This window comes from Urtica dioica, chromosome 4 (assembly GCF_054948205.1).
Source record: "Urtica dioica subsp. dioica isolate 48M chromosome 4, U.dioica_male_clone48M_v1_H2, whole genome shotgun sequence".
In the NCBI taxonomy this organism is placed as follows: domain Eukaryota; kingdom Viridiplantae; phylum Streptophyta; class Magnoliopsida; order Rosales; family Urticaceae; genus Urtica; species Urtica dioica.
In genome coordinates, this window is record NC_142759.1 from 3,621,898 (window position 1) to 3,636,186 (window position 14,289).

Genomic DNA, 14,289 nt, shown 5'->3' on the forward strand with positions numbered 1-14,289 from the left:
AATCAAAAGAGTGTAAAGTAAGTGCCATATCCGGCATGAAATGATGATGAAATTATTCTAATTCTGGAAATTGATCATATATTCCAAGGAGCTTGAATTGAATTGTGAGAGTACTGATATTGCTCAATGTGGTTGCCACCAATTTGCTGTCCCTGCAAGACGAGGCGATTGAGATCGGATTGATCATTTGATTCGAGAGCTTGATGATCCGGAATAACATCATGATAACGGGGTTGATGATGGTCTTGATGAACAAGATTATTGTTCATGGCAATCTCAGCTCTTGTTTTGACCAATTGAGTCTCAGCAATTTTTATTTCTTGATGAAGTTGAGAAATAATCCCCACACAACCATAAACCGGGTCTTCTATTCTATGTTGTGCCTCGATATGCATTGACTCGACCGCCTCACCTCGGTGCTCCTCAGGCAAATCCTAAATTATTTTTTCATCAACAATCAAGGTAATTAAAAAGTGTATTTATACTAGATATCAAATGAGAAAAAAAATATAAGAAAGAAAAACAAATCTATACATTAGTTCTCCTTTCCATTAGCATGCACTTATTTGTACACCAAATGTGTGTATTTATTGATAGATCATAGATTAGGCATTATGTACCTGAAGGGTTTTGGCAACATTTTTAGCACCATATATTTTATGAACACATGCAAATCTTTGAGGATCATTTGAAGGAAAATATGGATAGAAAATACAATCTTGTGGGCATTTCCTTCGCAAATACTTGCAAGCTGCGCAACGACGTCTTGATGTCATATCTATAGAGACTATATATAATATTGAAGACAATAATATCTAATTACCTATATAATCGATGGGGCAATATATATTTTTTTCTCCTCTTGTTCTTGATGAAGAAATCTCAACAAGATTTTCTGTTTCCTTGTTAAAAAACTTGCTCCTATATATTCATGTTAGAATAACGGCTATATCTCTTTCAGAGATGGTTTATAAGTATATAAGGAAACTATATGTTATATTAGTACAAAAAGTCAAACTCTCAGACTCAAAATGGAACATTTTCAAATTTCCAAGAGAAATTTAATAACGCCCGTTGGACTGACTATTGGACTCTAAAAAATTGGACTATTTGTTCAATCTATTATTAGCCCAAACAACACATATATACACTGTGGGAAGAAGTAAATTTCAAATACCGGCTGGTTAAAAGAATTTGAATTTCGCTCAGAAGACTGGTTACGAGAATAGATAATGGGAAATTTCACAAATACCTCATTTGAAGATATTGATTGCCTAAAGACTTTGAAGTTTGAAGGGTTTCATAAATACCACGTACTCTTTATTTTCAAATGCTTTTTCCGATATTTTTTAAATGAAAACGTAAACAACTAATAACAAGCGAAATGAAACTATAAAAAGCATAAAAAAAAGGCTCTAATAAACCAGTAAACAACAAGAAGAAAACCTATAAAATTCGATATTTTTGTAAAAAAAACAAGATACTCTCATAATAAGAATGAGAAACGAGGTGTTGTTGGAAAATATTTTTAAAATAAGGCAGCTCGTGTAATTTTCACAATAAATAACTCGTCTTTCGGTCTTGTGGTTTTTCAATAATATTGGCCACATTTTTATTAGAGGTCAACGATTTGAGCTAATAGGTAAGAGAAAAAAGTTGAATTTTTTTTCCCCTCTAAATATATATTTGCTGATCTCCCTAGGGAAAAAAAATTAGGACGACACCATTGACATTACAACTATACGGTATATCTATACATACCTTTATTATTTATTTTTATTTTTTTTGTAATAAACTCATAGCTTTCCCATCACGTTTTGAAACAGTAGTAAGAGTACTCGAGTGGTACTTTAACTTAGCTATAGACATGTCCAAATGAAGTATATGTCTCATCTTTTTCAAATAATTTTTCCCTCTTCTCTTTTTTGGTCATTGTTTGGAATCGGGAAATGAATAATGTTCAAAGTCACCATGCGGTTGTGGTCCTGTGCCTCTCATACAAAAAGAAAAAAAAAAAAAAAAAAAAAGAGAGAAAGAAGCTAAGATTTATATACGAAGGACTCTATATATGTGTATATCAATGTTCGGAGATATATATGATTTTGTAGGGTCATTTCAAATAATAAGCTTCTTCTATATTGGTCAGTTTCTAAAACTTGGCGTGTGTGCATGCTGTTGAATTGTCCATGTCTTTGGACTCTCAATGTAAAAAAAAAAAGGAAATGAAAAATAAAACCCTCCTCAAACTCGCTTTCAGAACATTGTTCTCTACAAAAGTCTCACACTTGAGGGTCTTTTTGCTTTGGTAATAAAGATAATCGAATACTTATGAGGCCCCAATGCCATTTGGCTATTCTTTATGTTGTCACATTGTCTTTTTTTTTTCAATGTGAGTATTGTTTTTGACTCGTCTAGGGGTTATGTAATAAGTATGTATATCAATATATATATATATATATATATATATATATATATATATATATAATATATTACAGTGTGTGTGTGTGTGTGTATGAGCTTCCTTGGCAAAAAGCTATAGATTAGAATGACATATATGTCGCTTTTGCTCACAAGATTATAATTGAAAATACGCGCAAAAAGAATTCTAAAGCAAGCTTTATAAAATTCCTCCTATGATTTCTCAACATAAGTAAATACGGAAAAGATAAAGAAAAGTATGTGAAGCATGAGTTATTTGTACTACAAAGTGGATGAGATTACCTTTATTTTCGTCTGAAGAAACAAATTTATATATATAAGTTATTTGTACTACAAAGTGGATGAGATTACCTTTATTTTCGTCTGAAGAAACAAATTTATATAAGACAGAAAAAATAAATCGGGCGGCTAGATCATATGAAGTTTAAAGTGAAAATTATTTCTATTAGTGTAATTATTCTTAAACTATTTTTTATCAGTCAAAATATGTTAATTTTACGTGAAATTGCTGTCTTAAAATACTATGGACAAATTAGTATTCGTCTTCACATCAGTAGTATTTTATTTTATTTTTATATAAAAAGATTCATGAAGAATATACAACCACCTATTCATTACAAAGATGGACTTGATCTTAAGACATCGATAAATTCGGAGGAAAAATTTGTGAGGTTCAAAAATGTTCAGAATACCAAGCGAGAATGACCAATAATACACACAAAGTATCGAGTGCAACATTGACCCTTAGATAAAAATGTTTATATTTAATACCAGACCATGAACAAGGATTAAGAGACATTGAAAAAGGACTTCAAACATGCATAAAACTAGATGATCTATCAAGAGCTCAACGAAAAAAAACAAACAAACAAGAAATATAAAAAGAAAAAAAAACAACGTATAATAACCAAATGCAAAATTTTGAATTTAATTGAGAATCCGGTTTCGCGCAAAGAATGGAACGGTTAATGAATTGGATTGAAAACCTTGTGTGTTACTCCCATTTAATGACAAGCCAATAATATTAATCATGGTTGGGATTTATTTCTGCTTATCCGAACAGGAATCACCTTACCTAGCCTTTTCTTTTGGCTGAGGACTCATTCCAGTCTATATTGAGCTATATATAATCCTGGGTCTGTTAGTTTCCTCTATGTTTGTACAGACTGAGATACATGAGATATGAGAGTTTTCTATTATTCTTTTGGTTTGCTCGTGTTGTCGTGCCTAACCATTGCTTCGCTTTGCTTCTAAAGGAAAAACAAAAAAAACATGGTTAATTGGGTTGACGGTAACAAGTTGTAATGTGAATTTTCATTGATGATCTATTATGAAGTTTTATATTCTACTCTTAATTATGACTATAAATGTCATACGAAACATTTTTTTATGACATATTTGTCATTAAATGCACTTTTTCATGACATCCATTATATGGGTTAAAATAACTGATTTGATACATGACTAAACCCCCAACCATGATTAATAGTATTGGTGGCTATGGATAAAGATTAAAGACGAAGATATTTTCTTGACATTACACAATATCCCATAATTTATACAATGAACCTTTTTGTATCAAGGATAGTAACAAACAACGTCTTTTGAGTTTGTTGGTATATTTTATTTTTTCTATTTACATACTTAAGTTTATAATTTTGTATTTGTCAAATTGATAGGATTACATCATTAGAATATTTTTATTCATATCTTACTAGTAAACTACTCTACTCATCAACCTTTGGATAGCTATTTAAATCATTTTCCCCTTAAAATTCTGGTTTAGTCGAAATCTCTTATGCTTAAAAATATGAAAAATGATACAAGAGAATATCTTTGTATCATTTTAACAAACTCAAAATTTTACATATTTACCTTTGAAAAATACAATGATATGTTAGGATTATTTTTCATTATACATAATCAAAGGAATTCGTATCATTAATAAAATAAAAAATTTTACATTTTACTTTTGAAAAACACAATGATATGTTAGGATTTAATTCCTTAATAATCAAAGGAATTAATATGGTAATAATCCTTCATTGCATCGTTGTGATCCATATATATGATAATCGACCCGTTACTTATTGACCAAACCGCTCATACTGATGCCCAAAATCCATGAAAATTGCCTATAATTGCGGGATCATAATAATGCTAATTGATGGTTACGAGGATACAAACGATTTCTGGCCTCTGAGTTTACTCACACCATACAAAAAAAGACCATCTAAGAGTGAGAGCGACAAGTTAGAAGAATCACCAAATAACTCGTTGGATTCGGAGTTCAAAGTTTGTTGAAAAATACAAAGAGGGGTGACTTTAATCTTTTTGCTTATGCATTTATGGCTCATGTCGTTTATAACACTTCTAGGACGTGTACTGAGATCTTACATGATTAAATATGAATCTTAACGTAAGCTAAAATATATACTTTCTTTTTCTAATTATTCATGATACAATCTGCCCAATCTGTAGCCGAAAGCTCAGATTTCTCTAAGTGAAATATCTAAATCGTGAGATATACTCATGGCTTAATCAAAAGAGTGTGACATGCATGAAAAATATTTACTTATAGACAAAAGGAAACGAGGCTAAGGGTTTTTTTGTTTCCCTAAGGAAATATCTCATTAATTAACAGAACAGACCACAATTATCCAAAAGATCCTGAACAGACACATGTACCTCATTCAATAAAATTCTTGAGCTGAAATGAAAATGAGATGTAGAAGACAACCATATAAGAACAAAGGAGAAAATGGAATAATCGGCCGAATTTTGCTATAACTCGTCACGAACTCTCTTGGGTTGTCCCTTCAAAAGAGATCTTCTATCATTCTTCAAATTCTTCAAATGAGCAAGAAACACTGCCGATAATATGCATCAGCTCGAAATGAGTCTAAGGTTGATACAATGATTAAGGTTTACTCATGGATATATAATGATAATACATTTCCATCTCGTATATTCAATTCTAGTCATTATATGGTTAGCGTACGTATATTTTTAATATGCGTTGAAGGACCCACATGATTTTAATTTTTTATCTTTGATGATTGTAAATCTTAACGTGTGTGTACAAACTTATAAGAAGACGTACATTAGTCTTTCAAAGATAGAGTAAAACTTTAAAGCTACATAGTTTACATATGGACCACAAAAACCCTTTGTGTACTATATATTAATTGAGCATGCTTGGCTCTGTATCCCATTTTCGTTCCTTTCTCAACAGCCCTAAATTTCTGAGACTTCTTTCACTTGAGAGTTGAGACTATTTGAAATCATGAGACAAATATTCAATATTAATTGATTTTATTGATCTAAACAATAACGTGCGACTAGTAATTAATAGATTTGTGATAGTTTGATAGTGACTACACGATGACGAGAGGAACTCAAAAAACAAGATTATGAAAAATTACATAAACTATCAAAACAGACGTATTTATGAAGAATTTCTTAGCGATATGACGGAGTCGATCAAACTACAAGGTTATCATACGTTATCTTCTATCTACTATATACGTATCCTTTATAATAATACAAATAAGTAGACATGCCATTAATCCCCAAGGACTAAAATGTGCTACTAACTATACTATACTACTTCCATTCCATTTCCATCCATATAATATATATATATGTATATCTTGTTTCATCTGAAACTTTGACCAAAATTTCCTAAAACAGACCATCAAGTGTAGTACACAGCTTTTGACAATGCTCAAGTTTCCTCCAAAATCAGCAAAGCAGACTTATCTCTTTGATGATGAGCTTTGAAGCCATGATCCAGACTTATCTTATGTATACACATATCGACACGTCTCACCTAAACTAGGTCTATTATTTTTCCACGAGTGACTCGACATTTTTTGCTAATAGTGTGATATGTTTGGCGGGGTATTTTGTTTAAAACTGTCAAAATACATATACCCGTGAACCATATATTTATATTTTATATATATGCGGGTGTGTGTATGTATATATATATATGGTTAATATATATATATATATATATATATATATATATATATATATATATACACGTATAAATAGCAGTTATGCAGACAAAAGCTGTGTGTGTGCCTATATATTGGTTTATTTATTGCGAATTTATGTTGCTTCTCCTTGAGTGCCCACATGTTCCCTCCGAAGAAGTTTATTTCGAAAAAAAATAAAAAAATTCAAAAGACAAACAACAACAACAACAAAAAAGAACTAATATGATCTGCGACTTATGCTTTGGATCTATCGAAAGCCTTTTTCTCCAACATATGGTCCTGTAATAATTTATGTATATATATATACACATATATACTTGTTTATTTATATAGCCTCAGCATATGGATTTGATTTCTACTTGACAATATGATATTTATTTATAAATAAATGTATGTGTCCACTTTCCCAACCGAATATTAAAACTCCAAAAGATTGCTAAAGTAAACAAAACAAAATTTGCAATAATATTATATAAAAAACATGCAATATTCTCAAGAAACTATTTTTTCCTCTCTCTGTCTTTCCCTAGGTAACCACTATAGTTAATTCAATATTATCAAACGTCTATATGTGATGTTTTTTTTTTGCTGTTGCTACTATACAATATATTAATAAATATATATAATAAAATAATAAAAGGAAACTGAAATTGAAATATCATTGTCTGTACAGAAGACTGAAAAAGTAAATGCAAGGAATGCAATAAAAAAGAGGAAAGAACAGAGAAGAGAGGTCCCATGGTCAGCCTTTGCAGTTTCATTTTGATCATTTAAAGTTGGCCCTCTCCATTAATATGTACCTAGAGATAGCAATAATAATAATAATAATAATAATAATAATAGATAATTTTTAAAACAAAAAGTGAATATAGCTATGTAGAAGAAGAAGAACAAGGGGTAAAAGGGAAACATTCAAGAAAAGCCCAGCATTTATCAAACATATATATATATATATATATATATAATTAAATGAGCAAAAAGAGTGACATGTGTGTGTGTGTGTTCATTTAAACAGAAAGAAAAAGCTCAGAAGAAAAATTCATGAGCTCATTGAATGCCATTAATACAACACACACAAAACACAGAAACCAAACTCTCTCAGATGTTTTCCTTGGATAAAAATAAAACGAATAAGGTTCAGTTTAGGAGAAGTAAATGATCAGTGACACAGACACCCACGCATTCATATTCACACTATGCATATATACATTGCATTATGCTACTCGAACTATATATATATATATATATATACACCACTTTGTCACACGTTACCAACTTCTCAGATGACAAACAAACTAGTCATCAAATATAGCCACACATCTCACACATGTGTAGAGCACCTAAAGCTTGAAGATCAACAAGTATCAATTGCACAAGCATGTCCATGCAGCCAGCTAAAATGTCTCCAAGGTGACACATATATGTCTATATATTCACACACGTCTCCCATAATCATAACTAATATTATATTTCCAATAATAGAAGAAAAATGTCCAGTTCTAATTCAATACTCTACTCTCCCCCTTCCCTTAGCCATGAACCCCTTACAAAAAAGTAGTGAGAGAGAGCGAGAAAGAGAGAAGAAAAAAAAAAGAGACAACAATAATAATAACAAGGCAACAGAAAATTCAAAACCCTAACCCAAAAAAAAAAAAAAAAAAAAAAAAAACACCCCGATCAGCAGAACTAGCTATCTAGGGAAATACTAAGGTAATTATATATAAGGCGACGAACGATGGTGGTGGTTCTACTACTGATTAAGCGCAGGGTCAGTTGGTCTATAGATATATTCGATGACGATGATGGATTAGGGTTTCTTTCCGAGGGTGTGTTTGTTGTTGTGCATCCAAACCTTGAGGACGTGGCGTCGGACTCCGGTGTCGGAGCAAAACTCCTGAACGAGGCTCTCGTCCTGCTTCTGAATCCGCCACCCCAGCCTCTCCGCCAGATTCAGCATCCTCTCCTTCTGCTCCGCCGTGAACTTCGTCCGGAACCTCTTCCGGCTGCTGCTCGCCGGCCCCGCCTCCTCCTGCTCCGACGCCGACGCCAACGCCAGAGGCCGCACCTGCAAGTACCCCGCCGCCGTACGGTAGAACTGCTGCGGCGTCGCGTAGTGGACCACCTAAATTTATTTGAGTAATTGTAAAAAAGAAAAGAAGAAGTGATGATGAGCCCTAATAGCGGGTTTAGTGAGTGAGTGCGTGCGTGCCTGGCCGGAGTAGGGAGGGTGGTGGCGGAGGTCGAGTTCTCGGCGGTGGAAGTTGCGGTGGCACAAGCAGGCGGCGCATTTGAGGGCGTCGATTGAGCCGTCCGGGCCGGCGGGGAGAAACTCGCCGCAGCCGTCCACGGCGTGCCCGCCCAGCCCCACGGCGTGGTTCTTGAGGCACTCGCGGTATCTGGCGCCGGAGGACCTGGATTCCGGCAATGGAGGGGCTTTGTTCGCGGCGGCGGAGGCGGAGAGCGAGTCGTAGCTCCCCGCCATCTCCTCCATCTCCTCGTCTTCTTGCTCCTCGAAATCCATTCGGGAGTGTGACCTAATTCACTTCTTTTCTTTCCCAATTTAGTATTACTGATTCCGAGATCAGATCAGATATATGTATGTATGATGTGGTGGTGAAGTGGAACGAAAAAGAGAGCAATTTCTTTTGTCTGAAGAGAGAGAGAGAGGAGTGTGTTAAAGTAATAATCTCACATTCTCACTCTAATAAATATAATTAAGGATATGGGAGAGAGAGAGGTCTGTTGTGTTGTTGTATTTGGTTACCGGGTATACAGGTCAAACCGGTGAGTTTGGTTTCACCTGACTGTGACTGTCTGTCACCGCCTAACCGCGCGGTTAAAAAAAATATACTGCAACTTGCAAGTAATAGTAACGGGAATACTTGCTTACAGTAATACTTTTCATCACCACATTAGAATAATAGTTTATTATTAAATATGTGGAAGAGATAATAACTAAGAAGGAGATAAAAACACTGAGTTGTGTTGTGTTGCCTGGCTGAGTAATTTTTTTATAATCATTAAATCGCAGTTGTTTAAATTTTTATTTATTAATTATTAATGTTTTTTCGAAAGAGATAAATAAGTGCTCAAATTTTTATTTTTTGTCTTTATCTTGAACGTGCACAAAATTAGCGAACATCTATATACTATCAGCAAATATTTTACCTTTATTTTAATTGAAAATTTGTTCAATTAAAAATATACAAAAAAGAGAGAGATATAATTGTTGGATGGTTTATTATGGAATAACGTGTGTGGTGTGGGTATATTTGTATACGTCTAGATTATAAACTTTCACTTATATATAACAGATATTCCTTTTATAGTTTCAAATTCTTAATAATAAACCTAAATAAATAAATTAATAAAAACTAACTATTAATAGTATTAAGCGTGTCACTTGACACTCTCACGCGTCAAGTTGAGCCAGATTGCGTTTGCAAATTCAGCCGCGTAGATACTATGGTTGTAACGTCTTTCAAACCCATTTACGATGTGAGACGTATCTTTTAGTGTTATTTCGGTGAAGACACTTATCACTATTTTGGAAGTTAATTTTAACTGGTTAAATCGGTAAACCTAAAATTAACCATTTTTTGTTGATTCTTTTAGTCCGTTTATAACTAGCTTTCTATTAAACAAACATTAAAGGATTTTTTTTTACCCGTCATCGCATGTTTGTTGTTACAACGCATCGTTTGGATACTAATATTTTTTTGCTAAGATATACATAATTTCTACTAAAAAGGCATTATTCCTCTATAAAATGGAAAATGAACATTTCGATTCACAATTTTTCTACTTAAAAACAATGGTTGTGTTGTTTCTTTTTCAGGCTTTAGTCGGTGGTGAAATTCTTAATAAAGCTCAATTTGCAGTGTATTATGTTCATTGTTCAATCTCACAGTCATTATATTTTTCGAGATTATAAATAAAGTATATGAAAAACGACTATATATATATATATATATATATATATATATATATATATATATATATATATATATATTTCTAAAAAATTCAGCAGTAATCATAAAGTAGCTTGGCATATATGCAATTGAGATAATGTTTAGAGTTTTATGAGCATGCATGGTTTTAACCAGACACTTAATACACCCCTCCGCATTAAGGTGTCGCTAAGCAATCTTCCAACAAATTAGAGGTACATGTCCCAATGCTCTAATGCGATAGCGCTAAAATTGTCAGAAAAAATGAGAGGCAAATAATTGAGAATTATAATCCAATTTTATGGAATTTTAAATAATCACTCATTTCCAAAAAATTAGTACTGGCCGAACCTTTTTTTTAGCTTCTCGTTTGAAATTAAAAGTTCATTTGAAACGCAAAGCTAAAAACTATAAAAATATATTGGATATACTTTATGGACTTTTGGTCCATTTTCAGATAAAAACACTCCGCTATACAATTTTTACAAAAAAAAAAAAAAAAAAAAAATCACACTTCTTTTTCTTTCCAACTCTTTTTTTTTAACATTTTTGAAGATCTCCGGTGATTTTCGATAATTTTCAACAATATCCGATGATTTTTTATAAACACGCGCAAAACTAAATAAAAAAAATCATTTTTTTTTATCTACTTCTTACTATATCATTGGAAAAAAAAAAAAGATGAATTCCATTGTTAACCATCACAAATCGTCGCTATGAATCGCAAAACGTCGCTAATCCTCGCTAACTGTTGAAAAAAATGGAAAAGATCAACAGCGATTACAAAAAGAGTCGTTGTTGCTCTTTTCCAATTTTATAAAGAGTTGTTGCTCTTTTTTAGTTTTTTTTTTTTTTGTGTGTGATAGTTTGTGACAATTAGCGACGTTTTATGATGGACATATCGACGATTTGCGGTTAAAAATGAAATTTATCATTTTTTCAATGATATAGTCAAAAAAGAAAAAAAAAAATTTAAATAAATTTTGCACGTGTTCATAAAAAATCATCGGAGATCATTGAAAATCATTGGAAATCTCCAAAATTCTTAAAGAGTTTGAGAGATGGAGAAATGTGAAAATTAAGTAGAGTTGTAATTTTTTTTCTAAAAAAATGGGCTAATAGTTTAATTGGAGATGTTTTGAATATAAGCGGTCAAATGAAATTTCTCAAAGTGAAATTGCCTTGGTTGGGGTGGATGCACAGGTGGCGCGTGGCATACACGCGGGGGAGTTATGGTTGGGGCCGTATAGCAGAGGACACGGAATTACTTGGGAAATATTAAATGATGGATCCGCATTAATGGCTCTTCCACGTGCCATAACAAACCATATTTATTGTTCTTTTCATCTTATTCTCTCTCCTACGCACACAAGTACATAACTCTCCTTGCACATACTTCTTAAAATATTTAGTTATTAAAAAGGTTTGTTAATCTAGCGGTTCTAAAATTTAAAAAAAATTTAAAGAATTTATACTAAGAAACTAGTATAAGAGAGGTAGTTAAATCAGGAATTTATAACATAAAAAATGATAAATTCATAATAATAAAAATAAATTAAAACCAAAAAAATATTAATAAAATTTTAGAAAAATATTATAATTTATATACCCTTACGAAAAAAAAAGTATACAATATATCCTTTTGTAATAAATCAGCGTTTTAAGTTTTTTTTAAATATTCAAATGTTTATTTTTTTAAATAGTCTAAACGGTACACTTTTTAAAAAAAAAAGATATAGTTTGGATGACATCGCCTCTTTCATGAGGTCTTATAGATAATGAGTATAACACCAAAAATTACAAACATCGTACATCTCTTAAGAATGATTGCTCAAATTAAACAACAATACTTCGAAACTAGAATTAAATGAAAGCACATCACATGAGAACTTTTCGATGAACGAAAACATAGACCACACAAAAATTCGAATAACTCATTGGCTCTTTTAAAAAATCCTCAAAAAATTTACAAATGAACTAAAGTTCTTGAGGAGCACCAACTATGAATTATACGTCCGAGGGTTTACTCCATTAAAAGACCAACAAAAAAATCAAACTAAGGACCCGATGGTGACTAATACATCTTCAAAGTACAAATCACTATAATATAGTCGAGAAAACATACAAGATTAAATAAACTAAATTAAAATATAAGCTCGCTATCCAAGACCCTAAACATCAAGGTAAAAAACACAATTTCAATAAATAATTTTTTTTGACCTACTAACCCCTAAACCTAACATCCTCTCTAAGAAATCCACAATAAGAAGCACCACCAACACACAATCAGTGGTTGCGGTGGAACGGGCCATGGAGTCGGGGTAGGCGCGATGAAAGAACAATCGCAATGACTCTTTCGAGAGGTTCGAAGATGGAGGTGTCAAAGGTAAGATTGGATTTGAGGGAGAGAGTGACTACCCAAACACCACTCCAAGAGTTCGACTCGCATATATCGCCAAAAGAAATCCAGCGTCGGAGACGTAGAAACGACGAGAAACATATGATCAATCGTAGGATTAAAGATCAATCGCGAGATGAGAATGTAAAATTAAGCATGATGAGAGAGGTAGAATCCGGTGAGAGTGACATTAAGTGATCCAATAGTAGAGGTCTAGAGTGGTGTCTTACTCTCTAGAAAAAAGGCGGCGATTAAGAACCAAAGAAGCTTCAGTAAATATATATATATATATATATAGAGAGAGAGAGAGAGAGAGAGAGAGAGAGAGAGAGAGAGAGAGAGAGATAGATAGATAGATGAGGTTTTTTTAGTAGATAACTAACTAATAATTTTTGGGTGTGTAAGTTCAATTACCAGAAAAATAAATTTCCTTCATATTGTTAAGTTTAAATATTATATTTTTAAAAAAAAAATTGAAAACAAAAACAGAAACGTATAAAAAAAACTTGTTTCACTCATGAATTTGGAACTCTTATTGTATAAGCATACATACATATAAGTTATTATTGATTCATATGTAGAGAACCGAGTGAGTATATTTAAGGTATTGAAAGCGCGCGGGAAGTACGCCGGGAGTGTCGGAAGAGAAAGAACAGTTAACTACATATCAGCCAATGCAACACACATAGGGATGGCAATTCGACCCGTTACTCGCGTTCCGGCCCGTTACCCGATTTATTCGGGTCGGATAATACCCGTTCTTTTTGGGTAAACAGATAATACCCGTTACGGTTTTAACGGGTCCGGGTACGGGTAACGGAATAGTCATCCCGTACCCGGTTACCCGGGACCCGACCCGTTAATTTTTAAATATTTAAAAAGATAATAAATTTTTATATGTTGCAATGAAGATGACCAAATTTACAATGAAGATGATCAATTTGCAATGAAGATTTCTTTTGTATTTTTTATTTATTTATTTTGAATTTTAATGTTTTTTATATTGTAGTAACACTTTGATATTTTTCACCTAAATTTTATTATTTTTAAACTTTATATTGTTGATGAATTTTTATTTTATAAACGGGTAAGCTGGTCTACCCGACCCACTACCCTTCTTTTAAACCGGGTAAACGGATAACGGGTCTAATATTTTTAACCCGCTTACCCGGCGGGTATCCCCGTTACCCGGCCCGTCTCAAAATCCGGGTAAACGGGTCCGAGTAACGGGTAAAAAATTATAGCGGGTACGGGTAACGGAATAGGTGTACCCGGCTTTACCCGTACCCGTTGCCATCCCTGCATAGCGTGCCTCAATATATGATCCTTTTTTTTAGCCTATAGTAAGGTTTTTTTCATTATTGCTTAACTGTGTTTTTTTTTCTTTTCATATTTACAATTTTACACACCATAGTACACTCGCAAAGGTAACTGGAAAAATGTATTGTGTCTGTTTTATATAAAACAATGTCGGGAAAAAGTGCATGATTCCGACAGT

General features: G+C 32.7%; 2 protein-coding genes across 2 annotated transcripts; both read right to left on the reverse strand.

Moving 5' to 3' along the window:
• Positions 1 to 74: 74 nt before the first annotated feature.
• LOC149399396 (LOB domain-containing protein 23-like) lies at positions 75 to 776 on the reverse strand. Its single transcript, XM_089613382.1, has 2 exons — positions 621 to 776; positions 75 to 434 (listed from the first exon to the last, which is right to left on the reverse strand). Exons 1-2 carry the CDS (start codon positions 774 to 776, stop codon positions 75 to 77), a joined length of 516 nt encoding a protein of 171 aa, XP_089469508.1.
• A 6,733-nt stretch (positions 777 to 7,509) lies between these two features.
• LOC149399397 (zinc-finger homeodomain protein 2-like) lies at positions 7,510 to 9,141 on the reverse strand. Its single transcript, XM_089612296.1, has 2 exons — positions 8,653 to 9,141; positions 7,510 to 8,565 (listed from the first exon to the last, which is right to left on the reverse strand). The coding sequence occupies exons 1-2, from the start codon at positions 8,962 to 8,964 to the stop codon at positions 8,251 to 8,253; spliced, it is 627 nt and encodes a 208-aa protein (XP_089468422.1). The 5' UTR covers positions 8,965 to 9,141; the 3' UTR covers positions 7,510 to 8,250.
• Positions 9,142 to 14,289: the final 5,148 nt, after the last annotated feature.